A 27104-nucleotide genomic window follows, 5' to 3' on the forward strand; every position below is an offset into this window, starting at 1 on the left:
ATTTCTACTTCCGGTACCGTTCGTGCGCCATCTTTGACGATAAATAGCCCATCTATGTTATTTTTGTTTTCAAAAAGTATCGAAAAGTATGATAGAACACTAAATCGTATTAAATAACCGAAGCATACGTCTGGTTTTCACCGTATCTAACGTGTTATAATACAGTAAAAGTCTTCGGGAAACATTTTGGCGAGGTGAGCAGCTGAAGTTTTGCTTTATTCTGTTTAGAATCTGACTGCAGGAGTTTGATGAACTGTCATTAAAAGAGATTTTAATTACATATTTTACATGGTTTTGGCTATAAACTAACTGCAAACGACCACTTGTCTATACGAACAGCTATATTAACTTTAAAACTGTAATAACTTAAACTCGAGCGTAACTTACTCAAACTTGTTGAAGAGGATACATTTGCACTAGTTTCAATAATTTGTTTAATACTTGTCAGATTACTAGCTTGCACATAAATACAGTCTGTAGTTTAATATCTCGGAAAATAGACTGTGTATATTACAAAAATCTCGTTGAAGACAACCAATAAGGTAACAATAGGCGTTGTTGGACTTGTTTTGATATAGAAATCAAACTGCTTTTTTGTAAATAATAACATTATATAGTTAATACAAAATATAGTGTGTGAAAATGTCCATCCAGCCACACATGGGTATTGTAAACAAAAAGTGCCCAACGTGAAATCAACTTCCCCCGGAACTTGCCTTATTATAAAAGGAGGACTACATCCCGCCCTGTCGTTGATAATGAATTATGTATAACATTAATGTACACATCCGCTTCCTGGCACTTAAAACACGGTGGAAATCCCTGTGGAATAAAGTCTTATTATTTATACAAACTGTGTCATTAAGCATACAGTTTGTATACATGGAAAAACGTTTTCTAAATTTCTTTTGGACATTTTCTTGAAACACTACATTTGTTTAAACACCCCATGAATGTAAACAGGTGGTTGTTAAGATCTAAAGCAACTTATCAGCATCAATATTTAGCATATTCTGATGCTCAAACCTTATTTGCATCATTAGATGTCGCTTGTGGATTTGGGAAAGCGTTTGTTGGAGGCAGCGCGCAAAGGACAGGATGATGAAGTGAGGTCGCTTATGGCCAATGGAGCTCCTTTTACTACAGACTGGGTGAGTTGTATTTGCTGCTCAAGCATACTACATTTGCAGATCAATTGTCTATTGTCTGCCATTTATAATCTGCATTTCACTATAACAGTAATGACAATGGTAATATGTTTTAGCTGGGTACCTCGCCGCTTCATTTAGCAGCACAATATGGGCACTACTCCACCGCTGAGGTGCTTCTCCGCGCTGGCGTGAGTAGAGATGCCCGCACTAAAGTCGATCGGACCCCCCTCCACATGGCTGCGTCTGATGGCCACTCAAGCATCGTTGAATTATTGGTCAAGGTAAGAACGGATGATCTCAGAATAGGATTGTTTGAATTTTTGTTGTGTTGTTGTTATATCTGATTCTGCTCATAACTGGGACAGAGCGGAGCAGACATCAATGCCAAAGACATGCTGAAAATGACCGCCTTGCACTGGGCTACAGAACACGGGCACAGGGGAGTCGTGGAGCTGTTGGTCAAATATGGTGCTGATACTCACGCCCTCAGCAAGTTTGACAAGACACCTTTTAACATTGCAGTGGACAGAGGAAACACTGAGCTGATGCTCATGTTACAGGTGACAATTACCAGATGATATTAAGGCACAATCTAAAACTCTCCAGCTGAGTTGTATTTAACAGAGTTCTTAGGTGAAATCAAGCTGCAGTATCTTAAAATTGACTGGATTGTTTGTTTTTCTAGGAGGGAATGCAAAACCAAGTGAACATGAATCCAGAAAGGACTATCGTAAGCAGCACATCACCTGCCACCACCAGCCCTCAGTTCTTCATCTCCTCCTCTGGAGTGGTCAATCTCTCTGATATTGTTCTCACCAATGCTAAGGCTAACACAGGTATGAGTTTCAATACATTAAGGCCCGGGTATACTTCACTTACCGCGCCCGGACGCGTCACGCGCGCAGCCCTGTCCGCGCGTCTTTCAAAGTATACTACACAACGGATGCGCGCGGAGGATCGCGTTCGACACATGCGCAGTAAAAAAGTGTCTATGCTCCACCAGACATCGGAGGGCAGCACTGAGTCCTGTCATCAACGGGACATTCGCTGGGCATGATCGGAGAAGAACTGTAGTGCATCCACCATTGCTACATAGTTTGGAAGAAACACTGAAGAATCAAAAATTCTCTCTTTTTTTTTCAAGCGTGTTGTTTTTAAACCGGTCTTTGCACACTCTTCTTCGACGGCTGAACACTGTGCTCAATACTGTATTTATTGCCACCTAGTGGACTCTTCTGTACTGCTGGCGCATGCGCTGTTGCACGCGGACCGTCCGCGCGGTCACAAAATTTGGGCTGCGCGCGGACGGGGTGTGCGGCCGGCCGCGAGCCCTCCGAGTGACGAAAATTACGTCATGCGGGCGGTGCACGAACGCGGACGGCCGAAGTATACCCGGGCCTTTAGGGCTAGATTTACTAAAGAGGTCAAATTAGTGTGAGAGCGCAATCCCATAAAAGCACAGATGCGAGTGGAAAGTTCTGCTTGTGATCTACTGACAACGTGACGAGCGCAAACCTTAGTAAATCACCTTGCATGATTCATTTAAATACTCTCCCATAAATTTTGTTTCTGAAAGGGAAACTCCTACAAATGAATATGCAATAAGGTCAGCCGCAAAAATAACCCTGTCCACGCACTCATTTTTTACTGTGTGTCTTTAGTAAATCCTGACAGTGTTTTTTTTAATGCCAAAAGAGGGTTTGTAAATAAAGTTTGTAAATATAGCCCTTAGTTTCTTCAGAAAATTTGCCTGCCATGAAACTTTGACATCATTTTCATTTAAAACCAAAAAAATTATAAAATCTTGCACCCCACTCAAACTTTCTGACTTATTTTTCATTGTACAAGGTACTATATATTTCTGCATCATTTTTTGTTATTTTTTGTGTCCCTGTTACAATGGCAGTGGAAATCTATTCTTTCTATCCTTCTAAAAATCATCTTAATCACTAATTTTAATCCTAGTATATTCAGTTAAACCATTCAGTGAAAAGCAAGGAGTTTTCCACTTACACTACCGTTCAAAAGTTTGGGGTCATTAAGACTTTCTAAACTAAAATATTTGTTTTTAGAAATTAACAGAAGACACATTACATTGATCAAAAGTGATAGTAAAGACATTTATAATGTTTAAAAAAGACTTTTATTTCAAATAAATGCTATGCTTTTGACCGTTTTATTAATCAAAAATTCCTAAAAAAGTATAACAGTTTCCACCAAAAATATTAGGCAGCACAGCTGTTTTCAACATTAACATTAATAAGAAAAGTTTCTTGCACCACATCAGCATATTATAATGATTTCTGAAAAAATTCAGCCTGGGTGAGCATGCACAGCGTATCTTGGACGGTGAGGGCGTCAAGGAAAGTTTAAATCAGGTCAACTTTATGGTAATGAGCTATGATGCGGTTGGGCGGCAACCAATCAGAATGTAGAAGTACTCCACTTGAGAGGATTCCTGAGAATGCAGTCCTGTACATTTTGGTTCCGAGCACATTAGTTCCCAAGCATAATGGAGGAGAGGTTGATCATTGCCGTGGCAGGTTTCCCGATCATTTACGACGTGTCCCTCTTTACAGGGACATACATTTTTAAACATACATTTTAACATTTAAAAACCAACCTCAAATTTGAATGGTTCTGTATATACCATTAACATGATGTTAATAAATAAATAAATAAATAAATAAACCTTTAGGCATACTTTGTAAACTTATGATGATTTATTTTCCCTTGAGGTATAACTTAAATGCATGACTTGAGACAAGTTTCTTTAGCTTTTTACCCAAAGTTTTTACCACTTGTTTTGAATTACGCTTTAAATTTTATTCATTTTGATGCAGTTCATAAGAAAATTACCAGCCAACTGGCATTGTAATTACTCACTAAAGCCAATTTTTCTTGCATTTTGTGCTTGTTGAATATTCATTTTAATATTGACATTTGGGAAGTTAGGGAACAGTATTTAATTAACCTTTGAACTCTATGCACCTAGAGAATGTTATTAGTGTATTGTTCTCTTGCAAACAAACTGCTTCTATATTCCTGCAGGGGCTTCAGAGAGTGTGATTTCTGCTGATTCAGTAGATTCTGCCATCCAGCATCTTGTAGGGGAAGATGGTCAGAGAGTCATCACCATAGTAACCGACCAACAGGGAAACCTGCAGTCTGGCAACTTGGGACAGAAATTCTTTGTCACAATGCAGGGGCAGCAAAGTGAGTAGATTGCTGCAGCATTAGTTTATGGCTCTTTTAGGACTTTTTGACTCTTTGATGCAGTATTTACATTCTGACATGCCTGTATATATTCAGTGGTTGCGGTGCCAGCGGGTCAGATTTCAGAAGAAATCATAACAGAGGACACCAAACCAGTTCCAGCACGGAAGCGGAAATTCGAATCAACCGTAAACCACACAGATGTCAAACATAAGGTGTGACCCGTAGGAATTCTTATTTAAATCTTACCAATATCAGGGTCAAAGTCGGCATGAAACATAATATATCTGAGTGAAACGGCAATATTCCATTGATTTTTATGGGGACTAGAGTTGGGTATCTTTTGAATTTTAGCGATTCCAATTTTTATTTATTCCAATATGGTAAAAAAAAAAATGAAGCCAAACATTTAAATATAAAACATTTGTTCTGTGACATTGCTGAATACCATGAACAAAAAATCAGCAGCCTAAAGAACAACCTAAAATAGACTAACTAATGTAAATTTCAAACATGATTAATAATAACAAGTAAACAGTAATACAATAAGAATAAATTAGCAAAAAGTTCAGAAATTGAGATCAAATGTAAAATAACACTGCATAGTTTTCTTTTTATAAATAAAATATTGATCAAAAGAGGCTTTCGCACTGGAGGAACCTTTTCATAGTTCCTAGAACTATTGGCGGAAGTACCCGGATTTTGCCGTGCTCGCACTGCAGGAACTAGGAACAATTTTAGTTCTAGGAATCCCCTTTCGGGGAAATAATTTGGCTCATACTTTAGAGTTGGGTCTAACCCAGCACAATAGGAACTACGCTGATTGTCCGAACGCATGCGAAACGCCAGCACCCGCCATTTTTAATGTCTACATGCACAGATTATAGTCTATATATTTACTTCAGAAACTAACTCCACGAGCATGGAAAACAGTGATAGATGGACCTCTCAATACTTTTTCATACACTGTCTAATTTTCTTTCTATAACAGTTCTATCTAATAACGTATTAGACAGGACCGTGAAGATGGAGAGTGTGAGAGCTGTGTGCTCAGGCACTGGCGTTTTCTGCGGTGTATAAAAAATAAAGGTCCGCCATGCCGTCAAAATAATAAAAGTCACAACAACAAGCGCAGTTTACGTCACTTCAAAGTTCCTACTGCGGTGCGAATGCAACCAGGAAAATGGCCTTAGGGGAACTTTTATTTCTCGGGGAACCACCCTTTTGCCAACTTCCTAGAACTATTCGTTGTGAAAGCCCCTAAAGTTACAACAATTATGCCCTTAAGATCAGTGAGAGATTTGCTTTATCTTTTGTTCTTTGATTTAATGACGCAGACAGTAGCAAGTTTATTATGCTGCTGTCTCTTTAAGACCGAATACACAGATTTAATATACTGTTACACATGTTTTCTTTCTCAACTGTTTATGTTCACTTAAGACATCACCGACTGTTTACAAGCATATATTGACATTTCTCAGTTCAAACGCAAGGAGACGCAAAAGAGAACTCAATTTATTATTTGCGTGCCAAATTGGGTTTTCTTTTGCGTCGTCTTTGGCTCGAATGGTTTACATTCACATTAAAATGCGCACACAGGAATAGATAATTGGAATTTAAATATATTATTTTATAACAAGTATCCAATTCCAGAACTTTAATGTTTGGTGTTTACTTCAGGAGTCTGATGAGAAGGACAGTCGGGAACTACTGGAACAGCAACTAAAAGAGGCAAACAGAAAAGCCCAGGAGTACAGACAGCAGTTACTAAGAAAGGAACAGGAAGCTGAGCAGTACAGGCTCAAACTAGAAGCCATTGCCAACGGGCAGACCAATGGCACCAGCACAGAGCCCCAAGAGGAAGTGGTGCTCCAGGAAGAGGAAGAGGAGGAGGTGATTGGTGAAGAGGAAGTTGTCATGTTGCCAGAAGGGGCCATCATCATTAAGGAGGAGCCCCTTGATTCGGCAGCAGAAGAAACAGTGACATTTGTAGAGGCGGCAGATATCACAGCCACTTCTGAGGGCATGCCGTAGCAGTGAACCCAAAGACTCAAACACTCAGGAATTACATACACTCTTCTAGTCTGTGTACCTGGAGTGGCATGTTGTATTTATTTATTGTAAATCATAACCTTTTGTTTTATCCTTTTTTACTCGTAGCATTCAGTTTCTGTACAGACCTCTACAAAGACGTAGCATTAATTATTTTTAGGTGGCCACAATGATGCTGAGCTGCTCAGATTGGTAGAATAGGAAGATCAGGCGTGTTCTTTTAACATACAGCGGTGCAAGATGCTTTTCAATCATGCCCTATTGTGCAACTCCAGTGCATACTATACTATTAGTACGCGCAATAGTGCACTTAAAGGAATGTTCTGGGTTCAATACACACCATTTTAACTTGCCCTTTACAATTTTTAATGCAAATTGTGGTTATAGGAATGCACTTTTAAAACACTTGCATTACTGATTCAGTAAAAATTATTATTTGAGTTGCAAAGTCTATAATTGTAGTCTAAATAGTCCTTTTTGAAAATGACTGGGTTTACCATCGTCATGACATCAAAGTTGAATGTTTATTGCATGGCCTCACGTCGTGCCTTATTATAACCATGATTTTTGTTTCTTTTTTAGAAACTGAAGGACAAGTCACATTGCAAATGCTGTCGATATAGCTTAACTTGAACACAGAACATACCTTAAATAGTGACATTAGAGTGAAGGTTAACAGTATATCATATAAAGTACAATACTAGACTTGAGATAAGACCTCTATTATGTTATGGCTTTGTGAAACATCGGCCTGCTCCTGCAGTGTGAGGAGTGTCTTATTGATGCAGTCGACATTGGGTGACGTGATAATCGAATGTAGCTATGTGTTTACTTAACTCTTTCATGTTTTATAATGCTTTTAACTGTTTGTAAAGATAACTTATTCTAGTCAGAGTATAAGACTGAGCAATGGTTGTTTCACTTTTTTGAAATCTTCCATCATTTCCTTTGTTCTGTTAGACACTAAATCACGATTTGCATTTCAAAGTTTTGTGCTCTAAAAAGTATGCAACATGTCTGTGCTTGCATTCCATTTTGTCTTTCACTGTGAAATTCCCCAGTTAGCAGCTTTTACTTTCAGTCTTTCAGTGAAGTTATAATCATCAGTTGTGTTCGATCTTTGTATGTCAAGTTTTAAAATGTGAATGAATGCAGAATGACATTTTATGGAACTAGACCTCAAATACTCTATAGATTTCCTTCTCATAGAAAAATGGTTTTGTATTATCTTTGCTATGTTTTTTTTAGCTACACATCTGATGATTAACATTCCATGAATTGAATTTTAAGGGCTTGCATCACCATTATTGTACTTATTTTTGTCTTGTACATATGCAAATATTTGTTTTCTTCCATCTAAACCCATGAATATTAAGATTTTGAAGGACATTATACTATTTATTGAATGGGTGATTCATTTGGACAAGACCATGTTTTTCCCTTATATATTTTTTGTGCTTTTTATGGATTTAGAATTTCAGTTGTATAGGATGTCCTTCAGCAGTACTTTATAGGTAAAAATAACAAACGTATGTGAATGTTGACATTAGATAATCTCTGTTGAAATTAGTTTCAGGCCTAAAGCAAGTTGTTTACACTTTTATTTTGTAAAAAAAAATTCATTTCAGTTTGTTGTAAGCAAATGCTTAGAGTTTTAACTTGAAGCAGACACAAGCATGATACATAACATAGATCAACAGTTTTTCCCTAATATTTCTTGTTTGTATATTTTTTACATATATATTTTTGTAATTAAACACTATTGGGGCCTGTCTTTAGTGCACTTGCAGTTGCATTTTATTATCTTTGGTTAAAATAAATATTTCTGAGGTTTGGTATATCTACGATACTTTTTTTATTGGAGAAAATATTCTTGCAGTAATTAAAAAAAACGTATTCACATTTTCCTTCGTATTGAAACGCTGGTCATGATTTCAAACCACTCTACCGAAACGCGTTTTTTTAAATGATTGTCCTAATGCGACTTCCGTACCCACGTTAGTAGCACAACAGGCAAACGTGAGATATTTCTTGAACATAATGTAAAAGCTATTGATGTAATTGCAGACACGTTAGGTACATTATTATTTCATGTTTTCTTCTTTACGATACTTTGAATGCTTAGACAACGCTAATTTAGTACGGTAGTTGCACTACATATACATGAGAAAATAAGCACTTGAAAACGGAATACTGTGTCTACAGTCGTATTTTTGACACCATGAGAAATACTGAAGAAAAATAAGAAGACCGCAGCATATCCTGCACAACTGTTGTGTGGTTTATCTCACAGACATGTTTCCAGAATTGAATAGTATTCTCAATTCCACTCCAGACCGTTTCAAATCGGTAACTAATTATAGCAATTACTTCTTTTACACGCTTAATGTAACTCACAAAATGTCATTAACTCTAACCTATGTCTACTGTACTTGTAGAGTGACTTTATCCTGGTGTCTGACAGACAAGCTGACGCATCATTTCTCATTCATCACTATCTGTCTTTCTATTTACGAGGTAAGTGACATACTGTATGCAGCGAGAAAATCTTATCTTAATATAGGTTTATTTATAAACGTATATATTTCCAGCTGGCTGTAAGGTGTGTTTTCTGGGTCTTGTTCAGTCTTTCAGCCACTACAATGCTGTTGGTCAAAGGCTGGTAAGTCTATCTATTTGCGCTAATAGAAATTTAGTTTATTACATTAATATGACTTGATATAATGTTTCTTTGCAGGGAGTGAGTCTGGCCCAGGCTAGAGAGAAGGGCCAGCTAGTGTTTCTCGAAGGACTGAAGGACTCGATTGGAGCTATATTACAGGAGGAAAGCAGTCAAGGGACACAACCTTTGAGTTATCTCAGGCATGTATAGCATACTGCGAAAATCTAGTTTAAATACATTTCTCTCTGTTCCCTCTTCCTGTAGGTCACATACCGGTACACAGATCAGGCATAACATTATGGTGAAGTGAATAACACTGATTATCTCCATCTCGGCACATGTTAGTGGGTGGGATATATTTGGCAGCATGTGAACATTTTGTCAAGTTGATGTGTTAAAAGCAGGAAAAATTAGCAAGCATAAGGATTTGAGCGAGTTTGACAAGGGCCAAATTGCTGTAACTGTAGCTAAAATTGCTCAAGAAGTTAATTCTGGTTCTGATAGAAAGGTGTCAGAATACGCAGTGCTTCGCAGTTTGTTGCATATGGCGCTGCATAGCCGCAGACCAGTCAGGGTGCCCATGCTGACCCCTGTCCACCACTGAAATCGCGAACAGTGGGCACGTGAACATCAGAACTGGACCACGGACTGACGGAGCAATGGAAGAAGGTGGCTTGGTCTGATGAATCACTTTTTCTTTTACGGGAAGAAGCCAAGCCAGCGGAGGCAGTGTGATGCTTTGAGCAATATTCTGCTGGGAAACCTTGGGTCCTGCCATCCATGTGGATGTTACTTTGACACGTACCACCTACCTAAGCATTGTTGCCGGCCATGTACATGTACTCTTTCAGCAGGATAAATGCGCCCTGCCACAAAGCAAAAATGGTTCATGAATGATTTGAGGAGCACGAGTTTGAGGTGTTGACTTGGCCTTCAAATTCCCCAGATCTCAAGCATCTGTGGGATGTGCTAAACAAACAAGTCCGATTCATGGAGGCCCCACCTCGCAACTTGCAGGACTTATAGGATCTGCTGCTAACATCTTGGTGCCAGATACCACATTCAGGGGTCTAGTGGAGTCCATGTCTCGATGTGTCAGGACTGTTTTGGCAGCGAAAGATGGACCAACACAATATATGTTATGCCTGATCGGTGTGTATACATAAAGAAAAAATACTAGTTTTGCCATTTTGTTTTTCTAGGTCCCCAGGTGCTGGACTGAAATGTCTGTTCAGCTTCGTGGAAAGTTCTGTGCGTCAGAATAGAGATTGTGATGATGGTGAATCATGGGGTCCTCCAGTGTTACTCATAGATGATCTCAGTGTGCTCCTGAGTTTAGGTGTTACTGTTGGAGCACTACTAGACTTTACTCTCTACTGCCAAGCCATTGTGTGCTCTGAGTTACAGGTGAGTCAGTGTTTTTGGGTCAGTGCCTGAAATAATGCTAGACAATGCTTCACTGTGTAAACAAATTTTGTCTTGATATCAAGGGGAATATGGTAATTCTGGTGAGATGTGAGGAGGAGGATGTAGATGAGGATGAAGAGGGATCAAACCTGCTCCAGAGGGGACTAGTTCATCAGTGTAACTTGGCATTGCATGTAGAGGGGTTACCCACAGGCTACTGTAGGGACATACATGGACAGGTGCTGTTTATTGTTAAAACTTCACTAATACTCTGTAATAAATGGCCCTGATTTTAAATGAAATTTTGATGTTGTTTATTTATTTTTTTAGATGGAGGTTTGGTGGCGACAGAGTGGAAAGACCATGTACAACTCTCGAAAAATATTTCATTTTAAGGTCCATGATAAAGGAGCGTCATTTTTCGCTCGAGGGACTTCTAGTGCTGTTCTCTAAGTTTTCCAACGAAAGTCTAAGTCTTCACATTGAATCATCTCTAAATGAACTAATGTCATTATGTACAGTAGTTTGTTTTATATAAATACATGTAATACATCACCAGTTGCAGTTGTTTTGTTCACTGTGTGCATTTCTGGCCGAGTTAATTTTGTGTAGCAGTAGAATGGGTGCTTGCAAAAGCATCAACATTCAATGTACAAACATACATTAAGAGCTGGATGCTAGTTAATGCTTTTGTTTAAAGGGACATAAGGACAAAGAAGAGCCCAAGGAAAAATCCATAATTAGGGTGGGGTTATTTGAATACATGTCCCCTGCCTGTGGCCCAAGACATTGGGATAGGCTCCAGCATCCCTCTGACCCTGTAGAGCTGTTTCTGAACCTATCTACTAGAATATATTAGATGTCTCACTATTTAAAACACCCAATTCAACTCATCAGCTTCTAGGGTGAGGTGGGTCTCAAGGACACTGCTGTAGAGGATAAGGTGGTTTGGAGGATGCAGTTTTGTCTTATGTGTGAAGACGAATAAACACGTTTTTATTCTCCTCCCCTGAGGTGACAACAAGGATCTTAGGGCATGATCGTTTTTTTAAAAGTGACATTATAAGATTTTCTGTAGTTTAAACTGCACAGTCGCTTATTTAAATTTGCCACAGAAGGCGCTGTTGTGCTTATGTTGATTGTAACAGGCCAGAGTTATTTATTTGCCACGCGGATTCATTTACGCGAATCGATTCCTTCAAACAGGTCGGTTCAAGCTACTGTATGGTATGATCATTCAACGGACTGACTAGTGAACGAATCATTTTAACCGGTTCAACTGATTCACTCAAACGTTCCGACTCGTTCAAGAATCGGACGTCGCTAATGTCGCCTTCCATGACTATCGTCTCTTGAACCCGATCGAATTTCCTGGTTTGCAGTGAGTGAAAATCAGATGAAATTCACAAGAAAATCATATAATGATTCCGTTTTAATACTCCGCCGTTTTAATACTCCGCCTTTAGCGTTTTAAGAGTAAATAATACATCTGGATTCATTACTGCTATACATATTACATAAGTCGATATATCAGAAAGTAAACAAGGAAATTATGTTATAAGCGCATATAATCACGTGTTTAAAGCGACCGCCTTCTTAGACTGGACTGAGCTTGATATTAGACTTGCACGCCTCAACCTGCAGACAAACATATAACGTTAGAGGTGTTATTAGACCTGTGAGTTTTTATCATGGGCAGTTTATATCTCTCAGGAGGTCGATGTATTCTTCGGCAGGTGTTCTCTGGCCTAACGTTACCCAGTATGCTGCAGCGGCCGTACAGCCTCGCTGTGTCAGCGCAGCTTCTGCGGACTGAAGGCTTCATAGATGGGCGCTGGGTGTCCGCTGCATCCACATTCCCCGTGTTAGATCCGGCCACTGGATTAGAAATCGCGAAGGTGTCAGACTGCGGTACAAAGGAAGCTCAAGACGCTGTCAATGCTGCATACAAAGCGTTTCACCTGTGGAAGAGTCATACAGCCAAGGTGATCATCTGAATATGTGTGTGTATGTGTGGGAAATGTTATTAATTTGCAGGATTATCATAACTTCTGCATTGGACTTAATAATTTACATGTGTGGGAAATGTTATTAATTTGCAAGATTGCTACTTATAACTGTTCTGCATTAGACTTAAGTGATCGGTTTAGACAAGAATATGGTAGGTAACATAGCTATATATACATACACACACACACACACACACACACACACACACACACACATCATTGTGTACTCGTTTAGAAAAAGAAAGAAGAAAAAAAAAACACTTTAGTTTAACATAGTTTTCACCCTTAAAATCAGGCCATATTTCTTCCGAAAATAACCAAGAAAGACAATTAAAGGGATAGTCAACCCAAAATTAATTTACCCTCAAGTTGTTCCAAACCTGTATAAACTTCTTTGTTCTGCTGAACACAAAGGAAGATATTTGGAAGAATGTTTGTAACCAAGTAGATAATTATTCCAAATATCTTCCTTTGTTTTCAGCAGAACAAAGAAATGCATACAGGTTTGAAACAACTTGAGGGTGAGTAAATGATGACATAATTTTCATTTTTGGTTGAACTAAGCTTGTCTATTTACATATTCCCATAATGTTGGATCAATACTGTTATTCAGCACATTTACATTGAACAAAAGTGACGTAAATGTGTTTTACATTGTTACAGAAATGTTCTATTTCAAATAAATGCTGTTATTTTGAACTTTCTATTAATCAAAAATCCAGAAGAAATATCAGTTTCTGTTTTCTACTGTTTAAACATTGATAATAAGAAATGTTTATTGAGCAACAAGAAATTGTAATAATATTTCACAATATTACTGATTTACTATATTTACCATTTTTTAATTTAATTCAATATAAAAATCATAAGTTCTCATATTGATGCATGCTCTTTGCAGGAAAGAAGCATTTTGTTGCGGAAATGGTTCGATCTCATCATTCAGCACAGGGAAGATCTTGCCAAGTTGATCACAGCAGAGTGTGTAGGTATACTGACCTATTACACACACTATACAACTGATTAACATGTCCATTTACAAGGATCCAGATATTATGAGATGTTATATAACACGTGTGTGTACAGGGCAAGCCCATGAATGAGTCTCTTGGGGAGATGACATATTCTGCCTCCTTTCTGGAGTGGTTCTCTGAAGAGGCCAGGCGTGTATATGGAGATATTGTTGCACCTTCAGCCAAGGACCGCAAGATCCTGTTACTCAAGCAGCCGGTGGGAGTGGCATCCATCATTACACCTGTGAGTCTTCCTCCTTCATTGTGATAACACCATCAGGATCAATGAGCTAAACTAAAACTGCCAGTTGTGATTTTAAAGTGCCCCTATTATGCTGTTTTAAAGGCTCCTAATTTTGTTTTGGAGGTCTCCAACAACAGGTTTACATGCGTCACCACATTTTTCAATGATTCTCGAACGACTCGACGGATGAATCTAAATCCCTCCTTTTAGCGAGCTACTCTGCTCTGATTGGCCAGATGACCCAGTCTGTTACCATTGGTCTACTACCGCGTGCAGCGTGTTTTGGAAGCCAAACGTCCATTACCATAACTGAACTTCAGCTCCGTCCAGAGGCTTCCTAAAGCTCAGTGATTGACACACTGTAAAGACAGTACCGATGGCGTCGATTTTACCATATCAATCCAAGCGTGAGTCCAATGATGAAACATTGGAAGAGCTAGTTATTCAATCAAAACCTCCATTGCGAGGGCGACTTGAGCAGGACATTTCTCAGTGAAGCGCATTTTGAGGTACATTGAGATTTTGCAACTCTAATTCCTCACCATCCGCATTAACAAGTGTATGTCCATCAACAAAATGATTTGTATATTTCTAATTTATTGTGGTGCACATGCGGGAACTGTATCAATAACAGTGCATATGTTAGCCCAGCACCAACATGAATGACTGATGTAACATTAACCTTTGTAAAACAAATCTTGCTCCATCCTTTATCTTTACTCAAAGACCGACAGACAATCTGCATTAATAGACAGTTTTAGGTAATAGTGGCCCACAGCTGCTTAGAACTATTTCAGTAAGATTGTAATAACGTGAGTTAGCCGGAAACTTACACAATGTAAAACACAAAACTACGTATTTTGAACACCTATTTTCAACATCATTCATACTTACAGGTTGTGATTCCGGGGAGCAAACTGGTCCAAATAACCTGGGTACTAACCCATCTTTCAAGAGTATGCGTCCTGCGTTGAAATGACGTTTGAGGGCTAGTCAAGTTGTTAACGGGCGGACAATGTACATGTTCAGCTTCGCATTAAGCAAATGTCTTTTCTAGTGATGTAGAACCATCACGCAGCGAGATTCGAAATACAAATGACTCGTTTAGGCGGTTCAGAGTCGATTCTTTCTTTTGGGAGACAACAACTTTATTTATCGGGCACTTTCGACTTTACAACTTTGCAGAGCGTTTACATTCACAAACAGCTATATTGCACACAGCATGAAAGGGAATATTCGAAAAACCATAATAGGGACACTTTAAATTTTCTCTCTTTACAGTGGAATTTCCCCAGTGCCATGATAACCAGGAAGGTGGGCGCAGCGCTTGCAGTGGGCTGCACTGTAGTGGTGAAGCCGGCTGAGGACACACCTCTCTCTGCTTTAGCTCTTGCTGAGGTCGGTCTGTTTCTATTATATTAAAGGGGTCATTAACTGTTTAATGTCATAAAATGTCATAATTTATAAATAAAAGGCATTTTTCCTACCCTGATTTTAGCCCTCTGCTCTGAACGCTCTGTTTTAAGGGGCGTGTCTGCTGGGAGACTTCAGTGTAAACACACACTGCTGTGATTGGCTAATGTCTTTTGCATTTGAAATAGTATTACTCCCTCTTTTAGCTCGTTTTTACAATTGCAGCTCTCATGGTTAACTAATCGTGAAAAGTGTTGCATTACATTTAGATCAATGGCATTATATTAAGTTCGTGGCATGAAAGGTTGCAGTGACGATCATTGTAGCCGATCACACACGTTGAGCGCAAGAAAGCAGCAATCTCGTCATTGCAACTCAGTTTCTGTACACTAATGAATGCTTTCATCTTCACTAACAGTGCAAACGTGATATAGTTAAAAGATTCGTTGAATGAAACGGGAGGAGTCACTGATAAACGCGTAACTCTCGCTGTTTGATTGACAGGGGCGCACTTCTCAAACGATTGCAAAGGGATCGCTTTGATCGCTTTCTTTATAGAATTGAATCACTGTTATATAAGAGATTCTTTTCATCCTACTAAGAGAAACAATGCAAGTTTATGTTTAGTCACTGGTCTGATTTACTGACACACAGACAAAGAACATCGCGTCACCTCAGCTCCGCCCACGTCCCGCCTTTTTGCCCATTTTCTGTTATCCGGGAGTGACACGCGCTTCCAAGATGGCAACGGACAGCTCGTCCCTACTTTACGCTTCAAAACTGCTCATCAGAATCCTATGGGTGACGTCATGGACACTACGTCCATATTTTTTTACAGTCTATGCCTTTTATATATCTCAAGGGAAAGTTGATTCCTCAGTTCATCACCCAGGCCAGTTCATACTGCACCGACAGACGCAGACCAATGCCAGCAGTCACCAGATTACAGAACGCAACTTCTCAGACATTCTAAATCTGATTCAGCATATTCAGTCTGCAAACGCGAGCTCAAACAGACACCAACAGACTCAGATGGGCAAAACCAGATAAAGTGTCTGTTGCTGTCTGTCAGTGCGGTGTGAATTGGCCTTTAGAATGATTTCTGAAGGATCATGTGACACTGAAGACTGGTGTAATGATGCTGAAAATTCAGCTTTGCCATCATAGGAATTAATTAAAATGGAAAACAATTACAGTTTTTACTGTATTTTTAATCAAATAAATGCAGCCTTGGTGAGCATAAAAGACTTGAAACTTAAAAAATCGACCCTAAAGTAAACTTTTGTAAGGTAATGTATATGATGTATATGAAATAATGTATCATTTGTGTTCCTATCTAGCTGTCTGTTCAGGCTGGCATTCCTCCAGGGGTGTTTAATGTGGTGCCCTGCTCAAGAGAAAAGACCCCTGCTGTGGGAGAGCTGCTCTGCACTGACCCTCTAGTGGCCAAAATCTCATTTACCGGCTCCACAGCCACTGGCAAGGTAAAGATCCACCCAACATCTAATTTATGTCTGACGTCAACATTTAATGTTCACCATAATTTAGTAATTGCCTAAGTAAACACTTTTGCAGATTCTACTAAGACATGCAGCAGGAACGGTCAAAAAGGTCTCCATGGAGTTAGGAGGACACGCCCCCTTTATTGTATTTGACAGCGCAGATGTTGATAAAGCTGTTACCGGAGCGATGGGCTCCAAATTCAGGAACTCAGGCCAGGTGAATGTTATTTCAATGTTATATCTTGATATGAGTCATTTTAAATCACAATAATGTATACAATGAAATTATTGCCTAGTTATTTTTGTTGGAAATTCAGAAATAATCTGCTAACATGCTTGATTAATTCTTTTATTTAAATAAATATGTTTGTATAATATTTTAATCATAATATATTTATTTAAATTCTAATTCAATTAATACATTATATATTATATTGTCATTAAAATAATCACAACTGTCACAATGCAAAAAAATCTTAATGGTACTATGTAAATGGACTTAATTTATGCCAAATATTGTTTCTTGTTTTTTCCTGTTTATTTTGGAGAGAAATATGACCCATACATTTATTTTTGAGATTGACCTAAACAGATTATAAGGGGGAGAACTGTATTACAGTGAATATTTTTCATAAACAAGGAGTGAAATAGTGGGACTTTAGGTACTCATAAAGAACAGTACCATAGTATTCTCTGAAGTACCTTTAACTCTTTCCCCGCCAGCATTTTTTTCCCCCAAGTTGCCAGCCACCACCAGCATTTTTGGTAATTTGCACAAAAATGTCATGGCTACCAGAATATCTGAACATGCAATATATCAAAAGAATAAAAAGCAGATCCTCTGCATTAAAAAAAAAAAAAAAAAAATCTGTTTTATTCTAGCTTCATGAATTCTTTTTTTATCAACATTTGAATATGGGTACGTTTCATAAAAAAAGCAACATTTTGAGCAAAAAGCTGAGAGAATTTATGTCGAGCAGATTCAGTATGATGATCAAAACACAGATGGGGTAGATCGAGTCCATTAGCACCCGCTAAAGCTTGCACAGTCCTTACCACTTCCTGGGTCCACATTTCACTTTGTATCATGAGGCCGTTTTGATTTATATGCTGTTTATTGTTGATGATCGCGTTATTTTTCATATGCATCTGCTTTCATAAGAGATCGCTTGTTTCTGCTTCTTTTTTTCCTGTGTTTTGATCTGAAGATACTGTACTCGTTCAGGAGATGCGTAATTGTGCCCCCTAGCGTATTACAGTGAAAAAACACAGATAGCCATAAAAACTCGTCAATGGTAGGGAAGTGTTTTCTCATGAATGTCGTGTCAACTTGTCAATGGCAGGGAAAGAGTTAAGTAGCATGTAAATATCATGGTGTATATGACATTTTTCATATTTCATTTTTCAAACATCTTGTACTCACCTCTGCTGTAGACCTGTGTATGCTCCAACCGCTTTTTAGTGCAGAGTGGGATCCACGATGCTTTCATGGAAAAGCTAGCGAAGGCAATGGATGCCGAGCTGAAGCTTGGCCATGGGTCAGAGCCCACCACCACACAGGGGCCACTCATCAACACCCGCGCCGCAGAAAAGGTGCGTCATGTCACTGTCAATAAGCACACACACCAGGGTTGCCAGGTCTGCAATGCATAATAAAAGCATCCCAATTTCTAATCAAAACTAGCACAATCACGCCCAATTGGCATTCCGAGGTTAATAATCACATTCCGGGGGAAAACCACCCACTTGGCAACACTGACACACACAAATAGATCATGTGAAGGGCATTTGGTTGAGATGAAAGGATTTAATGCTGTTGTTTCTTTCAGGTGGAGGGTCAGGTTGCAGATGCTGTGGCACAGGGAGCAGTCATAGTTCGAGGTGGGAAGAGGCTGGAGGGCTCCTTCATGCAGCCCACCCTGCTGTCCAATGTCACCACTGACATGCTCTGTATGCGAGAGGAGACCTTTGGACCCCTTATTCCTGTTGTTAAGTGAGTATCTACAATGTATTGTATTATATAACTTGTTTACCTTAAGTGGTGATTTAAAAAATATATATATATTTTTCATTACAGTTTTATCTATACACATTTCATTATATTATCAACATAATTTTAGTGAAGTTTAATTTCATTCTTAGAAAAATATTTAGGTTTCATTTGATTTATTGTTTTGTGAATAGGTTTTAATGGGCGACATGTTTCGGAGTGAATGATTTAACATCCTGCTTACTGTTTTTTTTTTCCCTTCTTTTTTCTTCATTAGGTTCAATACAGAACAGGAGGCACTTGCTATTGCCAATGCTTCTCCTGTTGGTTTAGCAGGTTTGTCCATCTGTACAAATTCATCATGTTTTTCTAATGTAGTTGTTATATTTAAGAATTGACAAAGTTGTTTTTTGACAGTCTTGAGCTTGTCCACTTTTTCTCACATACCTGTTTATTTATTGTCAGACATGGCTGAAAAGATGAGTGTTCCTTATTGGTTAAAAGGCATGTACAATAGACGAATGAACCAATCAATGATATACTATATTCATTTATTTTACGGCTCACAATAAGGAAGAAAATACTTTCGGAACTTCAGGTTTTCATGCCAACTTTAAAGGCCCTTTCATTTGATTTTCACCCAAAACACTAAATCACAAAGGGTTATTTGGAATATGTATTTAAATGATACTAAAAATATCTTGCTATATAAAAAGTATTTGCATATGGCGACAAATAACACATTTTGTGTAAAAGGCCTCTCTAGCTTCGGTTATAGTGAGATTATTTTTAACAAAACAGACGTAAAAAGCAGGACCTACCTAGAAGCAGGAAAAATGGGCAAGTGTAAGGATTTTTAGTGAGTTTGACAATGGCTAGACGATTGGGTCAGAGCATCTCCAAAACTGCAGCTCTTGTGGGGTGTTCCCGGTCTGCAGTGGTCAGTATCTATCAAAAGTGGTCCAAGGAAGGAACAGTGGTGAAACGGTGACAGGGTCATGGATGGCCAAGACTCATTGATGCACGTGGAGAGCGAAGCTGGCCCGTGTGGTCCCATCAAACAGACCAGCTACTGTAGCTCAAATTGCTCAAGAAGTAAATGCTGGTTCTGATAGAAAGGTGTCAGAATAATGTTATGCCTGTTCTGTGTATGTATTTGTGTGTGTGTGTGTGTGTGTGTGTGTGTGTGTGTGTGTGTGTGTGTGTGTGATATATATATATATATATATATATATATATATCACACACACATACACACACACACAAATACACACACAAATACATCATCTTAATCAAGAACAGCTAGCTATTGTCTCTTTCTGTGGCATAGCATTCAAAACTGTTTTCTTTCAACAGGTTACTTTTACTCCAGAGACATCAGTCAGATCTGGCGAGTGGCTGAGCAGATGGAGGTGGGCATGGTCGGGGTCAATGAAGGCTTGATCTCCTCCACAGAAGCCGCTTTTGGTGGAATCAAACAGTCTGGACTGGGCAGAGAAGGATCCAAATATGGCATTGATGAGTATCTGGAAGTAAAGTACATGTGTTTGGGGGGACTCTCTCCTTGAAGACAATGGTTACTAGTGGTTAGAGCAAAAAATACATTTGTAGTGTGCCATTATTCAAGCAAGACCATCATAAAAACATAAATCCACAAAACACGGTGAACCATTCTCTCTTCTAGTCAGATGTAACTGAATATTGACTATAAGGATTGATGTTCTCAATTTTTATGAGAATTTTGATGACGGTACTTTAGATATTTGCTGTAAAAAGGGGTGGTACAAATTGTCCTCTTTCAGATTCAGTCCATCATAACTGATTTAAGTAACCCAGTTGCTCTGAAATAAGTTTCTTACACTGCAAAAACGATCCTTATTTTTTGTGATGTAAAATTAGCTTACCTTCTTTTAAAACAAGATAACCTATTTTTGTGAATAATCTTTTATTATTGTTTTTTACCATTTAATTTTAGATGTAAAACAACTAATGTTTTGCAGTGTAACCGATTCATTTAGGCACAAAAAATAGGATATACAAATATAAGGATTGGGGGTGGATCCAGTGAGAAATAAAAGCATAACCTTTCTAAAACAAAATGCTATTCCAGAGTCTAAATGTTTGACTTGGTGTTCTATTTTTGTAATTCTAGAAATTAAGAAATGAAGTGCTTGGGTGTGATTTTAGGTATTGAAGTGTAGAGATTTGTCTAGCAAGTTAATAATTTGTATGTGTGGCAAAATGTTGTGCCAATGGTTTTTTTTTACAAAACAGTCATCCGTTTTAGTGTTTTTTTTATTGTAAAGTAATTCTCTTATTTTGATATTGATATACCTAATTGTAATGTAAACTGTGTATGTTTAGAAGTATATTCATTTTGTACGTATGATTGAAATGGTTGCAGGTAAGCACATGGAGATACAAAGACTAATAAATACAGCTGAAGTCCTCTGTAAAGAAACTTGTTAGTTTAGTTGTGCCATTTCATCGCTAAGTGAATGCACACTGTTTCATTACATTTCTGACACTGCTACTATAAATACTGAACTCTTATGTTGGTTATAAAAGAGTCTTAACCTCTGTAAAGGGCCACATGTCTTTATTTATTTTCATCTCCAGCTGCATTAAAACAAAAAAGAAAATATAAGAAATGCATCTCCTTGTCACAATATGCCTGGCACAAATGGCTTCTATTGCAATTCCAGCTAAAGCAGAAATTTTAAACGCTTGTAAAGCCAGAACGTTAAAAAGACAGAACCATATCAGAGACAAGACCAACAAATCATAACAAAAAGAGTGCATTTTAATCGGGCACATTAACATTCAAAAAGTACAGTTAAAATGATTTTGCATAAAGAAGAATGATATTTGTTTGCTTTTTTCTAACAGTTATTTGCAGCTTCTCCCCAAAATTGATAATTGAAGCGTCATATAAATGGCAAAATAACCAATGTCAATTGCTTGCACTGTCACTGAACATACAACCATTATGAAGCACATACTGAGGAAAACAATGTGTGAGTTGAATGCACAGGTCTTTATATATTCAAATTGTATATGCTATTGGCAACTGAAAGTCTAAATGTATCATTAAGCAAACCATGATTATTCTTTGCAAGACCAACTGCATTCAGTAGTCGGTAAGTTTAGTAGCCCATTCATTCAGCCAGTCTTTGTATTTGTGGAATAGTCAACAATACCCTTGTGTTGTAAATATCCACCATGAAGAAATATCCATTTGCCCATGTGAGACTCAACCCTCCACAGGACAAAGGCTGAGAGTGTCTCCATTTCTGACCACTCCATTGGCTCTGTTCCGAGCTTTATCGGCTCTCCCGTAGTTGAAAATGTTTTCCTGCTCACTGTCCAGCTCCGATTCTGACATCATCAGACTCGAGTTGTGCTCTGTGCTCCTGTGTTTAATATCTAAAGATGACAAACAGAAAAGTGAATGCAGTTACTACAATTACAAACCTAATGGTCTGCCTCTAAAACAATGGTTCGAACCGCTTAAAAATACAAGCCTCCAATGAGTGCAAGAGTGTCTTCATTCCTCCCTGTAAAAAAGATTCCAGCATGAAATAAGCTAATCAAGAAATCAGGTGTGAAACTTACTATACTTCGGCTGAAGTTCCATCCTCTCCTGCTCATCCATGTTGTCTAGTATTGTGTACTTGGTTTTCTTTCTCACTTTGGTGCGTCTCCCTCTAAAACAGGCCAAAACAAACACGGGTATAGATGTCGGTGACTCAACCTGAGTGTGGCTGGCGATATCATACATATCCGGCCCTCATCGGGGCACATATGGCTCAGTTCTGGCAGCAGCAAATGTCATATGGGCCGTATCTGCCCCACCGCTGGTTTTAGTGCAAGTTGTGTCTTGCTGTGTGTGGCCCATGTGAACTTTGCCTGTGCCATATTTGGCCCAGATGAGGCCCGTATATGTATGCTATCTGGGGTGCGCTTTATTCAAAGTCATATGAAGACAAGAGCTTCGACAAAATTTCAGTTTAAAAGTGGTAATATGGACCACTTTTATGATGCTTTTGTGTTGTTCCTCAAGTTTAAAAATGTGATATTCACTGTTCTTACATGACAAATAGCAGTTAATACATAATTCAAAATATATAAGTAGTTATATGGGTTTGGAACAACATGAGGGTGAGTAAACAATGACATTTTTTTTTTGTGGCAGAACTATCCCTTTAATATTGGACTTGTATTTCAATAGGCCGTTTGTTTACATGCAGTAATATAATCTTTATCACCTTTTACAGCAGCAGATGCAAATCCAGCTGACTGACAAAAGGAAAATGATTGTCACAAAACAAGAGATTGTGACATACAACACGCTCCAGTCTGCAGAGAGAAGACAGAAGATCAGCCCTCAGCATTTCCACTGTTGTCAATCATTCTAGTATTTTGTATGACAGCCCATCCGAAATATCACTAGATAACTTAGCAGAGCAGAAAGCATCAATAAAAGGTGTGGTCATGTTATAGTGACATTTTGAGGGAATAAATGGTCCATGAAGCACTGCTCACACAAAAGTCACTTTCCAACCGGGCCCAACTTGAACCCATTTTGAACTCTTGTTGATTCTGAAAATTTCGCAGAGCAACAGCAAATGACCACACCTTAAGACTGAACTTGCTTCTATCTTATTCGAAATGTCTCATTTACATATTTGCCTTATTTGGAAATAGAATCGAGAGGTCACACTAACCGCAATTGCTCTCGCCATCTTCAAGGAAAAGGCGAATGGGGTTCTCTATCCAAAGAGGGTCACAGGAACAGCTCTTTGTAACGGGGTCACACTGACCACGTCCAGAACACAGCAGCAAACACACTAAAGTATTCACCACCAAGGTAAAATCAGAAAGACTGCATTAAACTTGAATTTATTATATAAATTACTGTTACCATTTGTTGTTAAACGGTCTTAGGGAAATTAAATGGGAAAATGTCTTTAAAGGAAATAAATCAAGTCACTCACTGACTGTGTCCACTCTCAAGACCTTAAAGAGCAAGAAATCGGTTTTCTCTCGTAACAGCTGGTTTCTCAGCAGACGAGTGAGTTTTGGTCCTGGGATCGTACCATCAGGACCCTGCACGGAGAACCTAAATACTGTGCTAAACATAAGAAACACATTTAGGCTTTAAAGGCATAGTTCACCCAAAAATGAAAATTATCCCATAATTTACTCACCCTCAAGCCATCCTAGGTGTATATGACATTCTGCTTTAAGACGAATATAATCAGAGTTATATTAAAAATATCCTGTCTAATCCAAGCTTTATCATGGCAGCCAAAAATTTGAAGCCCAAAAAAGTGCATCCATCCATTATAAAAGTAGTCCACACGGCTTCCGACGGACCGCCATCTGTATTCAACTTAAGAAGAAAGTGTAATGCCTCTCCCAGTTCAAAACGCTTACGCTATGTCTGATGTCATTCTCATGCCAGTTAGGCTTTTTTCGGAAATTGAATATGGAAGGCGGTCAGCCGGAAGCTAGATATTTTACTTTGTAACGTGTTAAATATGTTTTTTTTTTTTTTTAAAGCCCATCGATTCACTTCAGAAGGCCTGTATTGACCCCCTGGAGCCGTGTAGTGTTGTTTTCGTCAACGAAAAGTATGACTAAATATCTTCGTCAACGAACCTTTATAACGTGACGAAAACGAGACGAGACGCAACGTAAATGCTGGTCATGTGACGATGACGAATAAAAACGAGACTAAATGTGGTTCACAAAATAAAAACTATACTAAAATGTCTCTTCATTTTCGTTGACGAAAATGAGACGAGACGAAAAGTCGTGTTTTTATTCTGCAGTATTTCTGTGCGTCTCATTCAGGGGCTGCATCAAGTCTCACTTCGCAGACGCAGGTGAAATCACTCTCTTCAAACCCCACTCGCGCGGCGTCTCCGGTGAGTGAACGGGTCCTATGGCCGGCCAGTCGGGGTTCGTAAGCCCTATTCGGACGGTAATTGTTTGTCCTGCGGTCGTAAGGTGTCTTCATCATTTACAGGGGCTAGTCAGTGATTTTATTGTCGTCTTAATGCAGAATATCAGTGTTTTTCTCTCACCACCCGTGTAAAAATCTCCGGTCGAATTACCTAACTGAATTACTGTTTGACAAACACCAAGGTCGTGGGGTGCCGTCTGAATCCACATCTCTGAGTTTTCAATCACTACAGAATTCACGGTATATCCTTTTTGGCCACTGCAGAGCACCGTGCGGTTGTGCTTCGCTGTTATCTGGATGCATTTTAAAGATCTAGACTTGTATTACTGAAATATTGGTAAGTATTTACAAGAGCAAGATATTTCATCACCGCTCAAAAAAAGAAAGAAAGAAAAGCACGTAAACATTTGAAATGTGCCGTTATAACGGCAGCAATTATATATGTTAAAATAACCGCAGCATTATGAATACCTCATAAGCGAATAAGAGGCTATATTCACTTATTTCCACTCATTTCCATGTGGAATAAAATTACATCCTTTATTTTGAGATAAAATACAAGACAGAAAAACATTTTAACTATAATGTGGGTCTAATTTTAAACATATTTAAATAATTAAATAATAATTTGGATATTATTTTCCTATTATTAAATTAAATATGCATTTATTCTTATTAAGACATTTGGAAAAACTTTTATTACATTGAAGTGGAAAATAAAACGGGTGTTGTGGAAATAGATGGGGAAAAATGTGGCCACAAAAATCACAGGAAAAAAACACCACAAACCTTAAGAGACATCTCAATGTTTTTATTTATTTTATTTAAATGTATGTGTGTGTACTTTTAACATGTTTAGTTGGTAAAATAAATGTTGTAACTTCAAATCAGAGCGTCTTCCGTGTCTGGAATGGATGTATTCTTGAGTCTGAGGTAACAATAATATAATAAGATAACCTTGTTTGAAATGGGTTTGGCTAAAAGAAGATTTTGGTTTTGTCTATAATACGTACTTATACTACATTGACTGGGTTAAATAGAATTGCATTACTAAAAAGAGACTAAAATACAATTTGCATTGACTAAAACTTGACTAAAATGTCATCAGTTTTCGTCGACTAAAACTAGACGAAAATAGTCATAGATAATTCTGACTAAAATAAGACTAAAATGCTCAGACTTTTAGTCGACTAAAACTTGACTAGACTAAAAAGAGTATGACTAAGACTAAAACTAATAAAAACTAAAATGACAGCTTGACACAAAGACTAGACTAAAACTAAAATGAAAACAGGCCGCCAAAAACAACACTAGAGCCGTGTGGATTACTTTTATAATGGATGGATACCCTTTTTTGGGCTTCAAATTTTGGGCTGCCATTCACTGCCATTATAATGCTTGGAAGAGCCAGGACATTTGTTAATATAACGCCGATTGTGTTCGTCTGAAAGAAGAATGTCATATACACCTAGGATGGTTTGAGAGTGAGTAAATCATGGGGTCATTTTTTTGGGTGAGCCATCCCTTTAACTAAGCTAGGGTTAGTTTCTATGCTTAATTTAAGAACAACACAAGTCAAACGTGTGTGTAGTACCTGATGTCTGATTGGCCATGCAGGCCTTTCAGTGCAATGTCTGAGTCCAGAACATGCAGTAGGGCGGCCAGCTGTCTCACTACAGTGTCCTTCTGCTGCTGACTGACCTGAGCCACGCCCACCAGCAGCTCAAGCTCCACCTCCTCTCGCTCACGTGGATCTGCACAGAAATATCAATGGCATCAAACAAGCAATCTGTAAATTAGCAGAATGTACTATTTTAATTACCTTAAAGGCAGGGTAGGTGATTTGTCAGTTCATTTGTAAAAAAAAAAATATATATATATATATATATATATATATATATATTTTATTCAGCAAGACTGCATTAAATTGATCAATAAAGAAATTTACAACGTTGCAAAATATGCTGTTCTTTTGAACTTTATATTCATCAAAGAATCCTGAAAAAAGAGAGGCAGCTCACAGCAGTCCAGCTCTCCCTCTCTTGATGTCATTTGAGTGTAATGGGTGGAACTAGAAGGTCCAACCACACCCTAACCCTACCCATAACTATCCCTCCACCCATTAGATCCACAGAGGTGACGACTAGGTCATGCTCAACCCCATTATGACATCCAGAGAAGGAGAGCTGGTCGTCATTTGGCTCTGCAGTGAGGAAAAGTACTCTGTGCACTAGGAAAAAAGGTATCAAGGTTTTTACAAAAATATTAAGCAGCACAACAGTTTTCAACATTGATAAGAAATTTTACTTGCGCACCAAATCAGCTTATTATATATATTTTCATATAAGAATAATTTTCATTTGTAAAAAAAAAAAAAAAATACTACTGAATATCACTGTTTTTACTGTATTTGTAATCAAATAAATGCAAAATAAGCTTTTTTTGAAAATTAAAAAAATCTAAGACACCAAACTTTT

At 38.2% G+C, this 27104-nt stretch overlaps 4 protein-coding genes across 5 annotated transcripts in view; 3 read left to right on the plus strand and 1 right to left on the minus strand.

Annotated features, from left to right (window-relative positions):
- Positions 1 to 8326, plus strand: gabpb2b (GA binding protein transcription factor subunit beta 2b). Its single transcript, XM_079836180.1, has 8 exons — positions 1 to 194; positions 1044 to 1151; positions 1265 to 1432; positions 1517 to 1711; positions 1837 to 1987; positions 4203 to 4367; positions 4464 to 4582; positions 6048 to 8326. Exons 2-8 carry the CDS (start codon positions 1044 to 1046, stop codon positions 6399 to 6401), a joined length of 1260 nt encoding a protein of 419 aa, XP_079692306.1. The 5' UTR covers positions 1 to 194; the 3' UTR covers positions 6402 to 8326.
- elp6 (elongator acetyltransferase complex subunit 6) lies at positions 7181 to 11816 on the plus strand. Its single transcript, XM_079836181.1, has 7 exons — positions 7181 to 8768; positions 8858 to 8936; positions 9011 to 9081; positions 9157 to 9281; positions 10284 to 10488; positions 10572 to 10727; positions 10819 to 11816. Exons 1-7 carry the CDS (start codon positions 8715 to 8717, stop codon positions 10939 to 10941), a joined length of 813 nt encoding a protein of 270 aa, XP_079692307.1. The 5' UTR covers positions 7181 to 8714; the 3' UTR covers positions 10942 to 11816.
- On the plus strand, positions 11788 to 21282 carry aldh5a1 (aldehyde dehydrogenase 5 family, member A1 (succinate-semialdehyde dehydrogenase)). Of its 2 annotated transcripts, XM_079836176.1 has the most exons (11): positions 11788 to 11869; positions 12225 to 12473; positions 13396 to 13479; positions 13581 to 13751; positions 15033 to 15149; positions 16505 to 16648; positions 16740 to 16883; positions 18101 to 18259; positions 18496 to 18659; positions 18934 to 18992; positions 20013 to 21282. In XM_079836176.1, the coding sequence occupies exons 2-11, from the start codon at positions 12252 to 12254 to the stop codon at positions 20222 to 20224; spliced, it is 1476 nt and encodes a 491-aa protein (XP_079692302.1). In that variant the 5' UTR covers positions 11788 to 11869; positions 12225 to 12251; the 3' UTR covers positions 20225 to 21282. The 2 variants fall into 2 exon arrangements, with proteins under 2 accessions (XP_079692302.1, XP_079692301.1); XM_079836175.1 differs by having other exon boundaries at positions 11793 to 12473.
- Positions 21241 to 27104, minus strand: part of kiaa0319 (KIAA0319) — a 14985-nt gene continuing 9121 nt past the window's right edge. Inside the window, exons 16-21 of the mRNA XM_079836174.1 lie at positions 26222 to 26381; positions 23654 to 23790; positions 23384 to 23506; positions 22925 to 23015; positions 22272 to 22363; positions 21241 to 22082 (exon numbers count right to left, since the gene is read on the minus strand). Of these exons, the coding sequence (XP_079692300.1) occupies positions 21910 to 22082; positions 22272 to 22363; positions 22925 to 23015; positions 23384 to 23506; positions 23654 to 23790; positions 26222 to 26381 (776 nt within the window). The 3' untranslated portion in view covers positions 21241 to 21909. The remainder of the gene's footprint in view (positions 22083 to 22271; positions 22364 to 22924; positions 23016 to 23383; positions 23507 to 23653; positions 23791 to 26221; positions 26382 to 27104) is intronic.

The sequence above is a fragment of the Gobio gobio genome (genome assembly GCF_949357685.1).
Source record: "Gobio gobio genome assembly, chromosome: 15".
NCBI lineage: Eukaryota > Metazoa > Chordata > Actinopteri > Cypriniformes > Gobionidae > Gobio > Gobio gobio.

Bases quoted from the DNA above. Each gene is read 5' to 3' on its own strand.
- gabpb2b (XM_079836180.1), top strand. From the start codon at position 1,044: ATGTCGCTTGTGGATTTGGGAAAGCGTTTGTTGGAGGCAGCGCGCAAA. The intron at 1,712-1,836 runs GTGACAATTACC...TTGTTTTTCTAG, and splicing joins AGCTGATGCTCATGTTACAG to GAGGGAATGCAAAACCAAGT. The intron at 1,988-4,202 runs GTATGAGTTTCA...ATATTCCTGCAG, and splicing joins CAATGCTAAGGCTAACACAG to GGGCTTCAGAGAGTGTGATT.
- elp6 (XM_079836181.1), top strand. From the start codon at position 8,715: ATGTTTCCAGAATTGAATAGTATTCTCAATTCCACTCCAGACCGTTTC. The intron at 8,769-8,857 runs GTAACTAATTAT...CTGTACTTGTAG, and splicing joins CTCCAGACCGTTTCAAATCG to AGTGACTTTATCCTGGTGTC. The intron at 10,489-10,571 runs GTGAGTCAGTGT...CTTGATATCAAG, and splicing joins TTGTGTGCTCTGAGTTACAG to GGGAATATGGTAATTCTGGT.
- aldh5a1 (XM_079836175.1), top strand. From the start codon at position 12,180: ATGGGCAGTTTATATCTCTCAGGAGGTCGATGTATTCTTCGGCAGGTG. The intron at 13,752-15,032 runs GTGAGTCTTCCT...CTCTCTTTACAG, and splicing joins TGGCATCCATCATTACACCT to TGGAATTTCCCCAGTGCCAT. The intron at 18,260-18,495 runs GTGCGTCATGTC...TGTTTCTTTCAG, and splicing joins ACACCCGCGCCGCAGAAAAG to GTGGAGGGTCAGGTTGCAGA.